The sequence below is a fragment of the Chiloscyllium plagiosum genome, unplaced genomic scaffold (assembly GCF_037043375.1).
Source record: "Chiloscyllium plagiosum isolate Xiang-an unplaced genomic scaffold, Cpla_swu_hap1 HiC_scaffold_6, whole genome shotgun sequence".
Lineage (NCBI taxonomy): Eukaryota > Metazoa > Chordata > Chondrichthyes > Orectolobiformes > Hemiscylliidae > Chiloscyllium > Chiloscyllium plagiosum.
In genome coordinates this window covers 39,766,811-39,783,182 of record NW_028270144.1, presented here as the reverse complement: position 1 = coordinate 39,783,182, position 16,372 = coordinate 39,766,811, and the positions used below count along the sequence as shown (strand labels likewise).

General features: G+C 39.7%; 1 protein-coding gene across 3 annotated transcripts in view; it reads left to right on the top strand.

Moving 5' to 3' along the window:
- Positions 1–887: 887 nt before the first annotated feature.
- The window catches only part of slitrk6 (SLIT and NTRK-like family, member 6), a 36,748-nt gene continuing 21,263 nt past the window's right edge, over positions 888–16,372 (top strand). The window contains exons 1-2 of one of the 3 annotated variants that reach the window (XM_087987981.1): positions 888–2,107; positions 11,975–12,043. In XM_087987981.1, coding sequence (XP_087844107.1) covers positions 12,033–12,043 — 11 coding nt within the window. In that variant the 5' untranslated portion in view covers positions 888–2,107; positions 11,975–12,032. Of the gene's footprint in view, positions 2,108–2,331; positions 2,465–11,974; positions 12,044–16,372 lie in introns of those variants that run through there. The other 2 variants (XM_043691443.2, XM_087987982.1) reach the window with 2 other exon arrangements.

Below are 16,372 nucleotides of genomic sequence, written 5' to 3'. Positions count from 1 at the left end.
AAACGGTTTCGGACGTATAAGAATTCGTGCTCAAAACAAAACTGATGTCCTGCAACACTGACGGGATTGCCAATTATTCCTGCATGGTTTACGGTCAGGAGAGGGCGATGTTGAATTGCAGTTCAAAATCTTGTTTCCGGCTCGCTGTCACTGTAATGCAGACATGTCATTAGGGTGGTGTTGTAAAGTAATCAGGCCACACTGAAGTGGTCAACTCCATAAATTCACGGGGCAAAAAAAAACCTCCCAGACAGGATTCCACTCGTATGTCAAATAGTGAGACAATTAGCTGTGTGCTGGAACGCCATAAATTTCACAAAGCGGTTGGGTCTGCCGAAAGGAGTGTGTGGCTGTGTTCGGGGGAAGTTCATCTGGCAAAGCAAATGAGAACGATTTGATGCCAGAAGTTCGTGTTACCTTTGTCAGGGAGAGAAACAAAAAAGATATTGTGTAGCATCTTTATTTGAAATCAGGCATTTACCCCACACATTGTGTTTTAAGAAGTCTGCGATGAGTACTACTAACTGGGTCTGGTTTGCCTGTCGAACGGGAGTGTACATGCAACTAACTGCAAACGAGACATTAGCTATTTTCTATTTTACTTTTTGGGGAAGTATATCAGCGAAAGGTTAAAATCACAAAATACAGTCAGCAAGAATTACTTTTTACTGCTATCGTGTGTGATGCTGCAATGCTTTATCTCTTACCAGAGTAAAGTTTTTTTTAAGTGTATGATTCGATTAGAAAGAAGCACATACGGATGCATGAAACCACATTACATTCTATGTGAAAGGCAAACCGAGTCAAAGTGTCAGTGTGCCTGGCTTTTCTTTTTTGCAAGCGGCATACATCTTGTTATCATACTGTTTGCTTGAAGATCAGGGTCAGTTTTACTTTAACCAAGTACTCCCTACCCAACCTAGCGAGAATGCACCGTACTGGCAGGGCGCTGGTGTAGATCAAATCTCAGGCCTGGACACGTAATTGGTAAAATGCACATCATTTATTTAACATATTCCCCATAATGGGCTTGAAAGAGTTGGACAGGTCCATTCAGGCACTGTCCCACGGTGTGTCCTGGATTCTACTCATGTTTCCTCATCACTCTTCCCCTCTTGCCAGCCGTTTATTGTCACCGGTTCAACACTTTTTAAAAAAAAGACCGTGGATGCTGGAGAATCTCAGCAAAGTCTGTGGAGAGACTGCTCGTTCTCTCTCCACACATGGTGCCGGAACTGCCTGGGTTCTCCAGCCCTTGCTGCTTTCATTTAAGATTCCGGAATCCGCAAAGCTTTGATGTTTCCAATCAAATGAATTCGGTCCAAAAGGCAAAAAAAAAACTGTTCCTGAGGACCGATGCAGAGCCGTGCATTTCCCTAACGTTGCAGCGTGAACATGAAATGTTGCAGTGACGCGCTCAGTCTCGGCGCCCCTCTGAGAATTACTGCTCACCTCTGAGAGGTTCGGGAGGGTTGAGGTAGTACTGAGGACAGGGGGTGGGAAAGGGAGGGGCTGAGGTTTCATGCAAATCGCTCGGGTGGAGCTCCCGGCCTTTCCAACGAAAGCTGATTAAAGCGAGTTTGAAGGGGGCAGGGCTTCTGAGCTGATTCAGAAGTCAAAAGAAGTCTCCTAAACAAAAACCTCTGGCAATCTGAGAGAACACCAGGAAAACAGTAGCTTTGCAGCTCCAGCGCGTATTCCGCTCTGTATTTCTCCCTCTCTCTCTGCTGTTGGCGTTATTGTACAGGAACCACAGAAAGAAGAAAGGAAACCGATTATAAAACTGTCACAGCATCTGAGGAAACTGTCACCGGAATAGGTCGTGTCTGTTGGAGTGTGAACACAGTTTTGAGAAGTATCAGTTCTTCACAATCGTGTTTTTTTAAATTTTAAATCAAGTTCCTGCAAGCGTGTGTTTGACTTCCACACAGCGCCAGCGTCAGTATAACTCCGGACTTGTTGGGACACTGATAGCACGGATCAAAATGAGACTATTCTGTTGTCTGAGAGGAGACGCCGAGTGAGAGGAAACTTCGCTTGTCTCTTCTGCCAATCTACATCGCCGAGAACCTGTGCAACTCGGCTTCTGGGTAGGCTGCACTTACGGGTAAGTGAATCTTAAACGTTACACCTGCATCCTGTCTTAGAAAACGCAGTTTGTTTGATACGCCGCTTGTTGCCTTTAAGACAAAATGCGGGCTGCACCTCGCGTGGCTCCCCAGATAACTGGCGGATCTCACTCGACTTGAAAACCTGTTTCTGGGACAGACCGGCCGCTTTGCAGGTAAGAGGAGCTCCTTCCTAGCTGCTTCCTCCCAGTGTCGTCCAGCAAGGCATCGCATCAAAGGGAAAGGGAAAGAGAGAGAAATCACATAGGCTGCTTTCCTGGCTTAAGTTAAAAGTGTCCAGTGAATACAAACGCGGCGTAAACAGTTATTGACGCCGGTGCTTGCTTGATGTTGGGGTAGGTGGCTTTTTTTTCTGGAATTTGAGTTATTTTAGCACAATATGAAAGGAGAATATAATGAAGGGCTTGGAGAGCTCGCGCGATTTTGTCCCTTTGGAAGGATCACCTTCGAGATACCAGACACGATTGTTCCTATAAAGTCCTGTTCCTGTGACTTTAAGTAAGTCTATAATAGCCCTTGCAAAGTAATAAACGATGACAGTCAAATGGTGTCAAACATTTAATGCCCAGTTGTGTTTGCATGCCGAGTAATTGCCTTTGTGGTATAGTGTTATTTAGGAGAATGAATTAAATTCAGTGTAGGTATTCGTAAAGCAACCCCCTCCCCCGCCCCCAAATCGGGGCTCAGTCAAAATCTTGTGAGAAATTCCTTCTGCGGACGTTCGTTTGCAAAACAGAGTTAAAAATCACACAACACCAGGTTATAGTCCAACAGGTTTAATTGGAAGCACACTAGCTTTCGGAGCGACGCTCCTTCATCAGGTGGGTAGTGGAGGGCTCAATCCTAACACAGAATTTATAGCAAAAATTTACAGTGTGATGTAACTGAAATTATACATTGAAAAATTGATTGTCTGTTAAGCCTTTCATCTGTTAGAATACAGTGATAGTTTCACTTCTTTCATGTGAAAGAATGAAAGAAGTGAAACTATCACTGTCCTCTATCAGATGAAAGGCTTAGCAATCAATTTTTCAATGTATAATTTCAGTTACATCACACTAAATTTTTGCTATAAATTCTGTGTTAGGATTGAGCCCTCCACTACCCACCTGATGAAGGAGCGTCGCTCCGAAAGCTAGTGTGCTTCCAATTAAACCTGTTAGACTATAACCTGGTGTTGTGTGATTTTTAACTTTGTACACCCCAGTCCAACACCGGCATCTCCAAATCATGTTTGCAAAACAGTTCGGGATATCTCGATCCTATCGGAAGCTTCCTCGGAAGTGGTGAAATGTTTCGGTTATTTGCAGCTGGACTCAGAAAACAGAGGACCAGATACAAACACACACATATCCCGGACGGGGATTTCTACCAGAAATTAATAATATTGGATCAACAATGTGCACCAGGCATTTTCTGAGTGGTAAAACGACTTCCGTGGAAATGACATTTCAGCAAATAATTGTAGTGCATGTCTGTGTTCCCGATTTATAATCACTTTGACCTACATTTACAGTGGATCCTAATCTGAGCAGCAGGTCAGAGCAGGCAATCATGTTGGCAGTTAACCAGAAAATTGTACTAACAGCTTGCCACAGCCGTCCGGACTAAGGTAAAGAGCACAGGCCATTGTTGGTGACAGCTTGCCCCTCTTATCGCTACGCTGCTCAGGGTTTGCGAAACCTGTCCACAATCCCGCCAGCGTTTGAGGCGGTCAGGCAATTATTGCCTGAAGCAGTTTGTAGTCCCAGTTTTCAAAACTGGACTCGTAGCCCAGAAGGAGAATTGATGAAGACGTACTTTCGATTGAGAAAATAACTCACATCAAACAAATAATAACTTTTAAAAGAAAAAGATCAAGGTAAGTGGTTGACTGGAGCAATGCCATGTATTCGAAAACTTTGATAGAAATTTCGATATAAGGTTTGTACAGGCACGCTTACAATGTTGCCAAAATAGAATGTTCTGGGTCTTCACTATAACATCGAATCTCCAGCTGTTTTATATGCTATGCACTAACTGCATTTTAGATTAAATTCCCTACAGTGTGGAAACAGGCCCTTCAGCCCAACAAGTTCACACCGACCCTCTGAAAAGTAACCCACCAGACCCATTTCCCTCTGACTAATGCATCTAACACTATGGACGACTTAACACGGTCAATTCACCGGCCCTGCACATTTTTGTTCTGTTAATTTTCTGGTCAATGATAATCTCCAGGATGTTCATAATTGGGAACTTAGTGATGTGATACCACTGAATGTTGCGAGGAGATGATTAGATTCTCTCCTATTGAACTTGGTCATTGTTTGGTGCTTGTAAGGCACAATTGTTACCAGCTCAAGCCTGAATGATGCTAAGATCCTGTTGCATATGGGCGCAATCTGCTTTTGTATCTAAAAGTCGCAAATGGACAGAGATGATTGACCTGCAACAATGAGTCTTCCTATGTACTAGTTATCACTCCAACCAGTGGAGAACTGCTATCAACATTCTCCAGTTCTACCACAGCTCTTTGATGCCATACTTGGTTAATCACAGCTTTGATGTCAAGGACAGCCATTCTTGCTTTCCCTGTTGAATTCAGCTCATTTGACCATGTTTCGACCAGGGTTCAGATGAGGTCAGGAGATGGATGGGTCTAATGGACGTAAACTGAGTGTGAATGAGCCAGATATGGCTGAGTATGTGCTGTTTGATATCATTTTGGACAATACCTTGCATCACTTTGCTGATATTTGTAAAATGGTAAAATGGACCAGGTTAGCTGAGTAGAACAGTTTGCGTAAAGACACAATTAGTTCTCGAACCCTAATGCCAGAATGTTGTCAGGGCCTATTGCTTATGCTGTATCAAGTGCTTTCAGCCATTCTTTGAAACTGAGTGGAGTGAATCGTTGTCTGGAGAATGGTATCTGTAATGTTGGAGACTTCAGATGGGGACAGGAATGGACTGTCCACTTGGCACTTCTGCTGATGATGGTTACAAATGCTTCAAGCTTGTCTTTTGCACAGGTGTTGATTGAATGATAGTTATTGACCTGCAAATGGAGGTAATATCCTTAAAAGCTGTTCTTTGAAATCATACCATGAGATCTTCTCCATCCACTTAGTTTTGGTGTGAGGAAAAGTTGCATGGGACCATCTCTGGAGTCATCTATTTCTAAAAGCAGCACAATCCCCACTTAATGTCAGTCAGAATCTTTGTGCTCAAGGCCTGGAGTGGAACTGAACCCACACTCCTCTGACTTAGAGATGAAAATGGGACCAACCAAAGTGCAATGGCATAAGACTTGTGATCCAGTCTCCCATTTGACATTCTGGATAGGAGCTCAGAAACAATTTCTAGAGGCTATGAAAATAGGTTTCAGTTTAACTTAAGGATTGGTTAGGCACTTTAAAAATTAATTCATTAAAGTAGGTGACATTTTTCTGTGTGATATTTAGCTTATAAATATATTAGCAATTTGGATGAGATTCAAGTTTGCTGAAAAGCATTTATTTAAATTAGTATTTTTATGATGCCTTAATCATACTTATTGTAAACATAAATGTCTCAACCCATTAACACCATTGTATGCTAATAACATTTAGTTCAATTTCAACACAAATAACTGAACTGTTTAAGTGAACACTCCTGTCCACTCTTAACATTCAAAAAAAGCTTCCAGGAACTGAAGTCCTTTAGATGTTCAGTTTTTCATTATCAGTTGCCTACTGTGATACACAGTAGGCAAATAACTTTTGCCTACTAATTCTTTGTCATGTTCCAGAGATACTGATATGAAACATGCAAGTCCAAACTAAGGTTACGCTTATTATCACATTCTAGAATAGATGCATCTGCATACAAGTCATAGACCAAATTCACAGCATCATATTTCAGAATAACACCAATGCCTATTGCTGAACTTTGACATTCATTAATCATGAGTAAGAAAATGCATTTTGTTGAAAATGATTTCAAGAATATTTTATTTCACCTGGCTATTATTTCCATGCCAGGTGGTCAAGTGACCAAACAAGGTCTTTTTGTTCAATGTGAAAATTCCCCTTATGTTGAATATGTGATCTGCTTTGAGATTTTCAAATACCTAACCTTCATGAACTGATACAAGAATGTGCCACCGATATGGTTAAGCTGTAATTTTCCTTTGCGTTGTACTGGTCGCCTACTCAGTTACATGATTCATCATAAAATTATTAAAATAGTAATTTCAGAGGCTGGCATGAAAAAGGCACAATGCATGCCTTACTGCACTGGTAGTAGATATAATGCCAGCTATTAGAGCTTAGCATCATTAGTAATTATCTTGTGGTTTGACCTCTCCACTATCAAGCACTAGAGTGCTACTTCTGTTGTCTTTCTCAGATATGGCACATGTAATTTTGCATAAAGATAGCAGATAGCATGGAATTGTGACAACATGTACCAGCCTATTTGTCCTACATCTGCTCTTAGTGAGCTGAATCCTTATCATAATTTCTTTGGCTTGTGCTCCCTATGGATGTCAGGCATTGTTCGCTGCAGACCTATATATTTAAAGCATCCTGCATTCATCATTACTCATTATTGCAACATTCTCCATACCTGATCTCATTTATTTCAGAGCATAGTGACTTTGCCCCCCTATTGCTGTATATGCTGATTAACTTCAAAATATTCCTATTTATATATTACCTCTGCGAGCAGTTTCCTTCTAATTGAATCAAAAATAGATCAAATGATCTCTTGCCACTCATTGTTTTGGTAAAATATTCAACATCTACTGCAATACTAAGAATGGAAAAAGGTACAAGCATATGGGAAGATAAATAATAGTCAGATTTTTTTTTTGAAAAGCTGCATTATTTGGAAGAATTGGAGCAAGAAAACAATCCTAGTGTCAAGAATACCAAAAGGCAAAGAGTTAAAAGTAGATGCACAGAGACACAGAATCATACATGAAATTTATAGATTTAATATAAAGTAGAGAACAAAGGTTAGAAAAATAAATATGGAATTCGATGCCAAGTTGTTTTTAAAAATTGCCACTCTTAATCAGGAAAAAGAGAGGGAAGTCTCACTAATAGATTCAAGTGTCGAATGATCTCCTGTGGAGGTCGTGTTCAGACTTGAGCCACTTCATATTAATAAAACTGATTTAGATATTAATGCCAACTTTAGTGTTAAGAGTTTCTGGCTGAGAGTAATAGAAACCAGAGCAAAAACATGCAAAGTTTTGAAATGTATTACTACTAACTGAAAATATTGCTCATATTCATGCAACAATATGATGCATGAATGCAATAAAATTAATCTAGGAGGATTGAGAAAGATAACTTTCAATTTTAGCGTATCATTAAGGACAATGTTTGAGGAGGCAATTTGTTTTTAAAAATCACTAAAGCATTAGGAAGTATATTACCTCAACTGTGGAATGCAAGATCATTTCCTATACAATGCACTGTTCAGAAGAGAATTTAACTTTTCAGAGTCTTGGTTTCTGGTACAATTATACTAGCTGAATGAATGTGTGAATCTTTATGAGATGAACAGAAATCAAAATTGATTTCTTTAAGTAAAGGAACAAAATCTTCATTTTAATGTCCTGCTGCAAGTTGAAAACCTATCTTCAGATTTGGATTTAGTCCACACAACTCACAGTTTCTCATCCATTAAACTGAATGACATCCAATTCTCTGACTCATGCTCCTGTCAAGTGAGACTACACAACCAGGCACTGGTGTGTTATCCCATTATGTGAAGTACTAACTGCAACTGTGCATGGGTGTATTCAATTTCTGAAAGAAGTGCAGTCTAGTTTGTTCTCGGTTGCTGTGTGTCATCTAAGCTGACAGCTGGATGTCATCCGGGGCTTGGGTTGACAAGTGACAAGTAGCATTTGTGCTAAAATAATGCCAGTTAGTGATTATCTCTAACAAAAAAAAGAAATAACCTGACCATCTGTCTCTCTTTAATATCCAGTGGAACTACCATTGACCAGAAACTGAATTGGACTAGACATATGAATATAGTGTTTACAAGAGAAGGTCAGAGGCTAGGAATCCTGCAGTGAATAACTAACATCCTGACTCCCAACCAACTGCCCACCATCTACAGGCTCCAGTCAGGAATATAATGGAATATTCTTCAGTAATCTGGATGAGCAACTACAACAACACTCAAGAAGCCCAATATCATCTAAGACAAAGCAGTCTGCTTGGTCAGCATACTTTCCATCAACAAGCATTCACTCCCTCCTGTAGCAGTCCATGGTGGCAGCAGGATATAGTATATTTACAGGGTATGATACAACATCTCATCCAAGCTTCGTTGACAGGGCCTTCTAAACCTATTGCCTCTTGCAGTTTGATGGACTAGAGCAGCAGATTCACAAGAACACCATTATCCCCAAACTCCCCTCTGAGTCACATGCCATCCTAAGTTGGAACTATATCATGAATCCTTTACTAATGCTGGATCCAAAATCCTGGGTGTCCCTGAAGAGCGATGTAGGTTTACTTGCACAAACAGATCCAAGTGATGGCACATTGCCAGAGTTAGGCATAGGCAACAAATCTTGGCTTTTCCACTGATACCTACATTCAATGAAAGAATGGGCTAAATAAAATCCAAGTGCATTAATCGAAGAGATATTTGTCCTTTCAAAAGGAAGGCTGATTTAACTTGGCTGGTGTAAAATTAAATTTTAAAAGTTGCTCCGATATTTCACTGAGCTTCATGTGAATTTTGAGAACACTGAATGAAATTTTTTAAGTTTGGACATCCTGTAATTCTGCTAACATCAAACATTATCATTGCCAGAAAATATCTTTTGTAACTGCACTTGGGCTCTGTTCAGAACCAGCATGTGGTTTAACAAAGATTAGCCAACTTTGCATAACAGCTGGCAGATTCTGCACTCAAGATGCTAGCAACAGTGTGTGTAAGTATGACTAAGGCTAATTCTATCCTCACTTGATATCCAGTTATGTACATTTTATAGCAAGGAGCCTCAGATAAGAGTTCAAGAACAAAAATTAAGGCCTCTTTATGACCTCATGAAGAGGGCGCCTGAAATCCATTCCTCTATTCGCTGATGTATAGAATACATGAGCAGGAAAATTCTGCTGGAACTGGATAAATCAGCAATTAGGGCACAACTTAATAACTGCATGCAGATCTGATCACTTTATCACAGAAAGGATGCACTAGTTAGAGTACAAAGAAGGTTTGTGAGATGATGCCAGGACTTGAAAACCAGCAAAGAAGAAAGCTTGAATAAGAACCTCAGTCCAGGAGTAGGAGATTCAGCCACTTGAGCCTGTTCCGCCTTTTAATACGATTACAGTTGATCTTATACCAGCCTCAAATCTACTTTATTGGCCACTTTCTTCAAAACATTGGTAACTAAAAATCTGTCTATCTATTCTTTCAACTTATTCATCTGTTGTTGAAAACACATGGATCATTTTCCTCAGAACACAATAGACTGAGGTGAAATTTAATTCAAAGTTCAAGCTATGAGGGACCTGTATTGAGTGGATGGAAAGAGCCTACTTAGCAGAGAGGTTAGTGACGAAGTGGCATAAGATTAAAGTAGAAAGGTTGGGGGAAAATGATGGAACATTGTTCACCTGGAAGGCAGTAGAGGTCTGAAACTTACTATCTGAAAGACTAGTAGAAAGAGAAACCTGCAACTCACTAAAAATATATTCGGATTCTTTAACTAATAGTTTATGGGTCAATCTTTGAACTCAGTAGCTAAATATATTTGGGTCATTTGTGTGTGCATTGCTGGCTAGGCCAGTATTTATTGCCCTTCCCTAATTGTCCAAATGAATGTTTAGAGTCAACAATATTGTGTGGATCTGCAGTCATATATAGTTCAGACTTGGTAAGAATGGCAGTTACCTTCTCTAAAGGACATTAGTGAACAAGATGTTTTTTTTTGACAATTGACAATGCACAGTTATCATTGAACTCCAATTTCAGATTTTTTTTAAGAATTGAATTCAAATTCCTATCATGGCAAGATTCAAACCCAGATCACATAGGTATTACCTGGGTCTCTGGATTAATACTGAAAAATGTGTTGCTGGAAAAGCGCAGCAGGTCAGGCAGCATCCAAGGAGCAGGAGAATTGACGTTCCAGGCATAAGCCCTTCTTCAGGAATGAGGAAGGTTGCCAAGCAGGCTAAGATAAAAGGTAGGGAGGAGGGACTTGGGGGAGGGGTGTTGGGAATGTGATAGGTGGAAGGAGGTTAAGGTGAGGGTGATAGGTCGGAGAGGGGGGGAAGAAGATTGCAGGTCAAGAAGGCGGTGCTGAGTCCGAGGGTTAGGACTGAGATAAAGTGGGGGGGAGGGGAAATGAGGAAGCTGGAGAAATCTGCATAACCACAAGGGATGAATGCAGATTTCTCCAGCTTCCTCATTTCCCCTCCCCCCATCTTATCTCAGTCCCAACCCTCGGACTCAGCACCGCCTTCTTGACCTGCAATCTTCTTCCCGACCTCTCCGCCCCCACCCCGTTTCCGGCCTACCACCCTCACCTTAACCTCCTTCCACCTATCGCATTCCCAACGTCCCTCCCCAAAGTCCCTCCTCCCTACCTTTTATCTTAGCCTGCTTGTCACATCTTCCTCATTCCTGAAGAAGGACTTATGCCCTAAACATCGATTCTCTTACTCCTTGGATGCTGCCTGACCTGCTGCGCTTTTCCAGCAACACATTTTTCAGCTCTGATCTCCAGCATCTGCAGTCCTCACTTTCTCCTCTCTGAATTAATAGTCCAGTGATAATACCACTAGGTTAGTGCCTCCTCATACTAGAAAGTAACATTACATTGGCCATTTCATTTCTTGGCCAGTGTGGACATGGTGGACAACGGGCTGTTATCTGTGCAAGAAAAGTTCTTTGTTTGTATGATCCTAATTAAGACTAGTTAACAACACAGCTGAGGAGTGTGATCCACAACGTCTTGCTTTATAACTTTATATGATGCAAACATATTTCACCGCTGAGCTCAAGTAAAGCTTCCTTAAAGCTTGTGCTGTTTGGGTGAATAATTATGTGGAGAACTGTGTTTACCCATACAACAAATTCAAAACATAAAATATTTTGGAGTATTTTGACTATTAAGGTGTTATGTAATGTAATGCAACACGCAGTGGTCTGCTTTGATCCATCCCTAAAGAAATACATAATTTAACTCTTCATAAGATCAACTGAGGTTTGAAATGCTTTTAATAGTCCAATTTTTAAAAAATGACTCATTCAAAGTAATTATTAGAAATTTTAGCATGCAAGTGCTTCACACATTTATTTTCATCAGACAAACAGCCCTGTTAAAACAATGAATCAAAGAACAATGTGACAAAGTATTCATGCAATAGTTTATGTTAGTAAAACATTTTCAAAATTGGACCCTATTCCTCCATCTAATAAAATTATTATCACATGAAAATGTGTTCAGTCTGTTAACGAGTGGCATAATAGTGGAGTGATAGCCCATTGCTGCATTGAGATAAATATTTCTAAAATAAATATGTTTTATTTTAATAAATACAAATGTACAGCCTGAGTACAGTTATCACTGTATCACTGAATTTAGGAATTTAAACTGAGCATAAAGTAGCAGAACACAACTTAAGACGTTAACAAAAATAACTTATGATGAAAAATTATGTCACAGGTTTTTTCCAATCTGCGTTTTCATACACTTCATGAACATGCTGTATCTATGTTTATTTTAATTATTCAAAGAATGATATACTATTGATCGTCTGGGGAAAGAATGATACATTGCTGGGTGATAAAGGTGTTATAGCATCTTTGATGTCAGGGTTCTTCTATTTTGACAGGTAGAAGTAGAATTACTACTGAGGAATATGTCATTCCACATGATTGAGTGGCAAATTCATGTTTCATAAGTGAGTAAAAAAAAACTTTTGTATTCTCCAAAAGATATTGCTTCCTTTTGAAATCTGGAGTGACTTTTTTGTCCTTTCAGTTTTCTTCTCCAAATAAAGTTATTTGTTTTATAAATCCAACAGATAATCTTATAATTGATGCAAAATTATGTTAGCAGCATTTATATACACAAATTAAGCTGTCCAAGAATGTTACCTTTTTGTGGTTGTTTGCTTCATGTAACACCCTCAGAGCAGGTATACCACAGATTAGTCTAAATTCTAGCTGGTCTTTGATGGATAAGAAAAGCATAAATCTGGGATGATGTAAGTTAACATCTGGATTTTACATATCATTGAAAGAATATTTGGGATCTCTGGGAAGTGAATGACATAGCTGAATCTAATATGGTGTTTTATGTGATATTATACTGACTGTTAACGGATGTGTGTAATACTCTTTCTTTCTTTATTGGTGTAAGTAGCCACTGCCCAAAAAATAATAGTTCATGCTGATAGAATTAAACATGTAGCCACATCCCAGGAATTCAAGGGAGGTTTGACTAGAATTGTTAAGCGTTGAGACACTTTATGCAGTTGTGCAATCTACTACAGTATTGTCACATGAACACGTCAATTTCTGCCATTTTAGCAGACTGCTGACAGTATCCAGTAAGAACTATTTGAAATAATTCAAATTTACCTTAAAACAAGAGGATATTTGATATGTAGTAATCAAAATGATGTACATCTAAAGCAATAAATGGCAGATTCAAAATGCAAAGTTAATGATCAAGTATAAAAAGATTTGCAACAGATTCAAAGGATTTCATAAAAGTGGAGCTTTTTGATAGTAGGCTATAGAAAGTCTCAGAAAGGGCTGAACAAGTTTGGACATGAAGTGAACAGTTAAAACTCTGCAAATGTAAAGGATTACATAATATTGGGAAGTTAAAAAATTAAAATTTTATAAGCAAGTTATTAATAGCTGGAAGTGATTATTAGTATCATGACTTTCTTGTGTCCACAGACAATCTGCAATGATCCTACCCAAATCCAACCCTAAGGTGACAGTTATTGTTGGCATCAGTAATTAGGCATTAATGGCGTCAAATAATTAGGCCAAAGGAATACAGAGATCAAAAATCCAAGTGTGAAGTAGGACAGTAGAGTGGGATTCTTTCTATTTCACTGACTTATATAAATAACTTGCCAAATGGATATACAATAGATGGTATAAAGGTGCTGCAATACTAGACCTATGGTCATGCCAACTAGGCAAAGCAGATGCAGATGCTGGCTGTTCCTCATCCTGACTGATCCCTCAGAACTGGCACCAGGCCATTAAACTGTGTTCATGCTAATTTGTAGGTGTGCAATAACAGTCACCCTGGGAATACATTTCAACACTGCATGATTCCATCAGTTGTAATATCCCTGTTCTTACTGCTGTTAGAGACGATGTTCAGGTCAGGACTTGCAGGAACCTCAGAACTTCTGCACGTCAGTTGTTTTCTTGAGCATAACTTTTCTTCTCTCAGCAAACACATCAGCATTTTAGAATTTCTAATTCTTTTTTTTTTCAATTGAGATCATACTTCAGTGAAGATTTAGTTAGATGTCACAGTGCAGACTGATCAAAATTTTCCTTCTCCTCGTGCTCGATTTAAACATGTACCATTCATAAATAACATTAGTAGAAGGCTCAAAGTGGATCTTCACAGACTTCAAATTTTCTCCAGTCTGGCTATTCTGCAACTCTGTGAGGTCTGGGTTGTAACTGAGCTTATAGTACTTGTCCCCCAGTACTGATAGCAGGATCGCAGCTCTTACTCATTCACATTTTCTGTTTAGCTCTGTGGCTCTCTCATAATTTTGCTATTAAAACTGGAAATATTCCAATTCTGTTTCGAATCAACTTTCTTCCCTATAGGAACAGGACTGAAAAATTCACAGCTGTACTGACTCACCCAGCAATGTCAAGTTGGGAATAATAGTTCTAGTTATTTTTTGCTGCTCCTTGCAATAATTGATTTTCTTATAATTATCAAAATTTACACAATTTAAGCAACATACTGTGACATCATGCTCCATGCTTTACTGATGGGCCAATGAGAGTTTAATTTAGATAAATGCGAGGTGCTGCATTTTGGGAAAGCAAATCTTAGCAGGACTTATACGGTTAATGGTAAGGTCCTAGAGAGTGCTGCTGAACAAAGAGATCTTGGAGTGCAGGTTCATAGCTCCTTGAAAGTGGAATCACAGGTAATTAGGACAGTGAAGGAGGCATTTGGTATGCTTTCCTTTATTGGGCAGAGTATTGCGTACAGGAATTGGGAGGTCATGGTGCAGCTGTAAAGGACATCAGTTAGGCCACTTTTGGAATATTGTGTGCAATTCTGATCTTCCTCTCGGAAGGATGTTGTGAAACTTGACAGGGTTCAGAAAAGATTTACAAGGATGTTTCCAGGGTTGGACGATTTGTGCTATAGGGAGAGGTTGAATAGTCCTGTTTTCCCTGGAGCATTGGAGGCTGAGGGATGACCTTATAGAGGTTTATAAAATCATAAAGAGCATGGATAGGATAAATAGACAAAGTCTTTTCCCTGGAGAGGGGGAGTCCAGAACTAGAGGGCATAGTTTTAGGGTGAAAAGGGAAAGATATAAATGCAACATTTAAAAGGCATCTGGATGGGTATATGAATAGGAAGGGTTTGGAGGGTTTGGAGGGACATGGGCCAGGTGCTGGCAGGTGGGACTAGATTGAGATGGGATATCTGGTTGGCATGGACAAGTTGTACCAAAGGGTCTCTTTCTGTGCTGTGCATCTCTCTGACTCTATGACTCTATAACCCCTGCCTTCATGCCTAGATAATAACTATATCAAAGATCATTTAAAGTATAGCAAGTTACAGTGTACAAGGTACCATATGCAAATATATTTCTCCAAACAGGTTAAGGAACTTAAGTGGCCAGCTACTTACTCAGCCACTTTGGGTTCATGATAGACTGCACAATGGATGGGCTGTTCAACAACTCCTCCATCCGAACCTTTTTAACAGGTCAGGAACTGGCAGGAGAACTGCCAATGGATTTTATGTGCCTCCTTTATCTTCAAAGCCACTGGCAAGAGGGTGAAAAATCCAGCCTAAGACTTTTATCAGATACTCAAAAAAAAATCCAGCAAGTCCAAGCTGCTTCTTCAGAGAACAACCTTGCTCACCTTTCCGCTAAGTTGCTCAATCTTTCCTACCATCAAAGTCTTATACATTTTAAGGGCCTCTCTGTCACATGGGCTTAGTTCAGGTAAATCTTTGAATTTGAGGAAGACTATGATTCTTTATTTATCTTTTCTATATACTTGTTCAAAAGCTACTTTAGGATCATTGTTACAACACTTGATTTAAAAACTATAAGAGACATAATTTAAAATTTCTTTTTTTAATGAATGTTAATCAGATATTAAAAGGAGACATTGTTGTGACAGGTCACCAGATCATATCTTCCAGATTCTGTCAAAAGATGCCTATATCATAATACTCTTCCGTATTACAACAACATCTTATATAAGCATCTCTTATTTATATTCCATTATAGCTGGCAAATTGGGGAAACAATGCAAGGAGGAATAAAAAATTGCTGAACAACACATACTAGAGATCATAACTATGGGGTGAATCTTCAGATTTTCTAATTTGGTAATTCATGATTTAACTCCTGGTGCAACATAAAAGGTAAAGTCACCATAGTCCTACCAGACTATATGGCTACTCTCTTACTAGAGAGAGAGATGGCTGGTGATGGATTAACCTAAGGGTCAATTGTCATTCATGTAAATGATTTGGATGTGAATATAGGAAGTATGGTTAGTAAAATGTGGAGCTGGATAAAGCACAGCAGGTCAAGCAATATCAGAAGAGCAGGCATGTTGATGTTTCGGGCAGGTCCCTTCATTAGGACTGGGAATGGGGTTGGAGGCTGAGAAATAAGTAGAGGGAGGCGAGTGGGGCTGGGGGAAAGGTATGTAGGATGGCAATAGGTGGATGTGCATAGGAGGTGAATGAGATTGGCCAGTGGGAAGGGTGAAGGAGGGAGGTGGAAAGGAAGATGAACAAGTTAGATCAGGTCAAGGGGGTGGATCAGAGAGCGAGGGCTAGACCTGGGATGAGGTAGGAAGGTGGGGAGATTTGGAAGCTGGTGAATTCTATGTTGAGGCCATAAGGTTATAAGCTGCTGTGGCAGAAGATGAGGTGTTCTTATTCTAATTTACATATGGTCTTGTTTTGGTGGTGGTGGTGGTGAGTGGAGGAGGAGCTGAAATAGCTGGCAACAGAGAGGTGGGGTTGATTG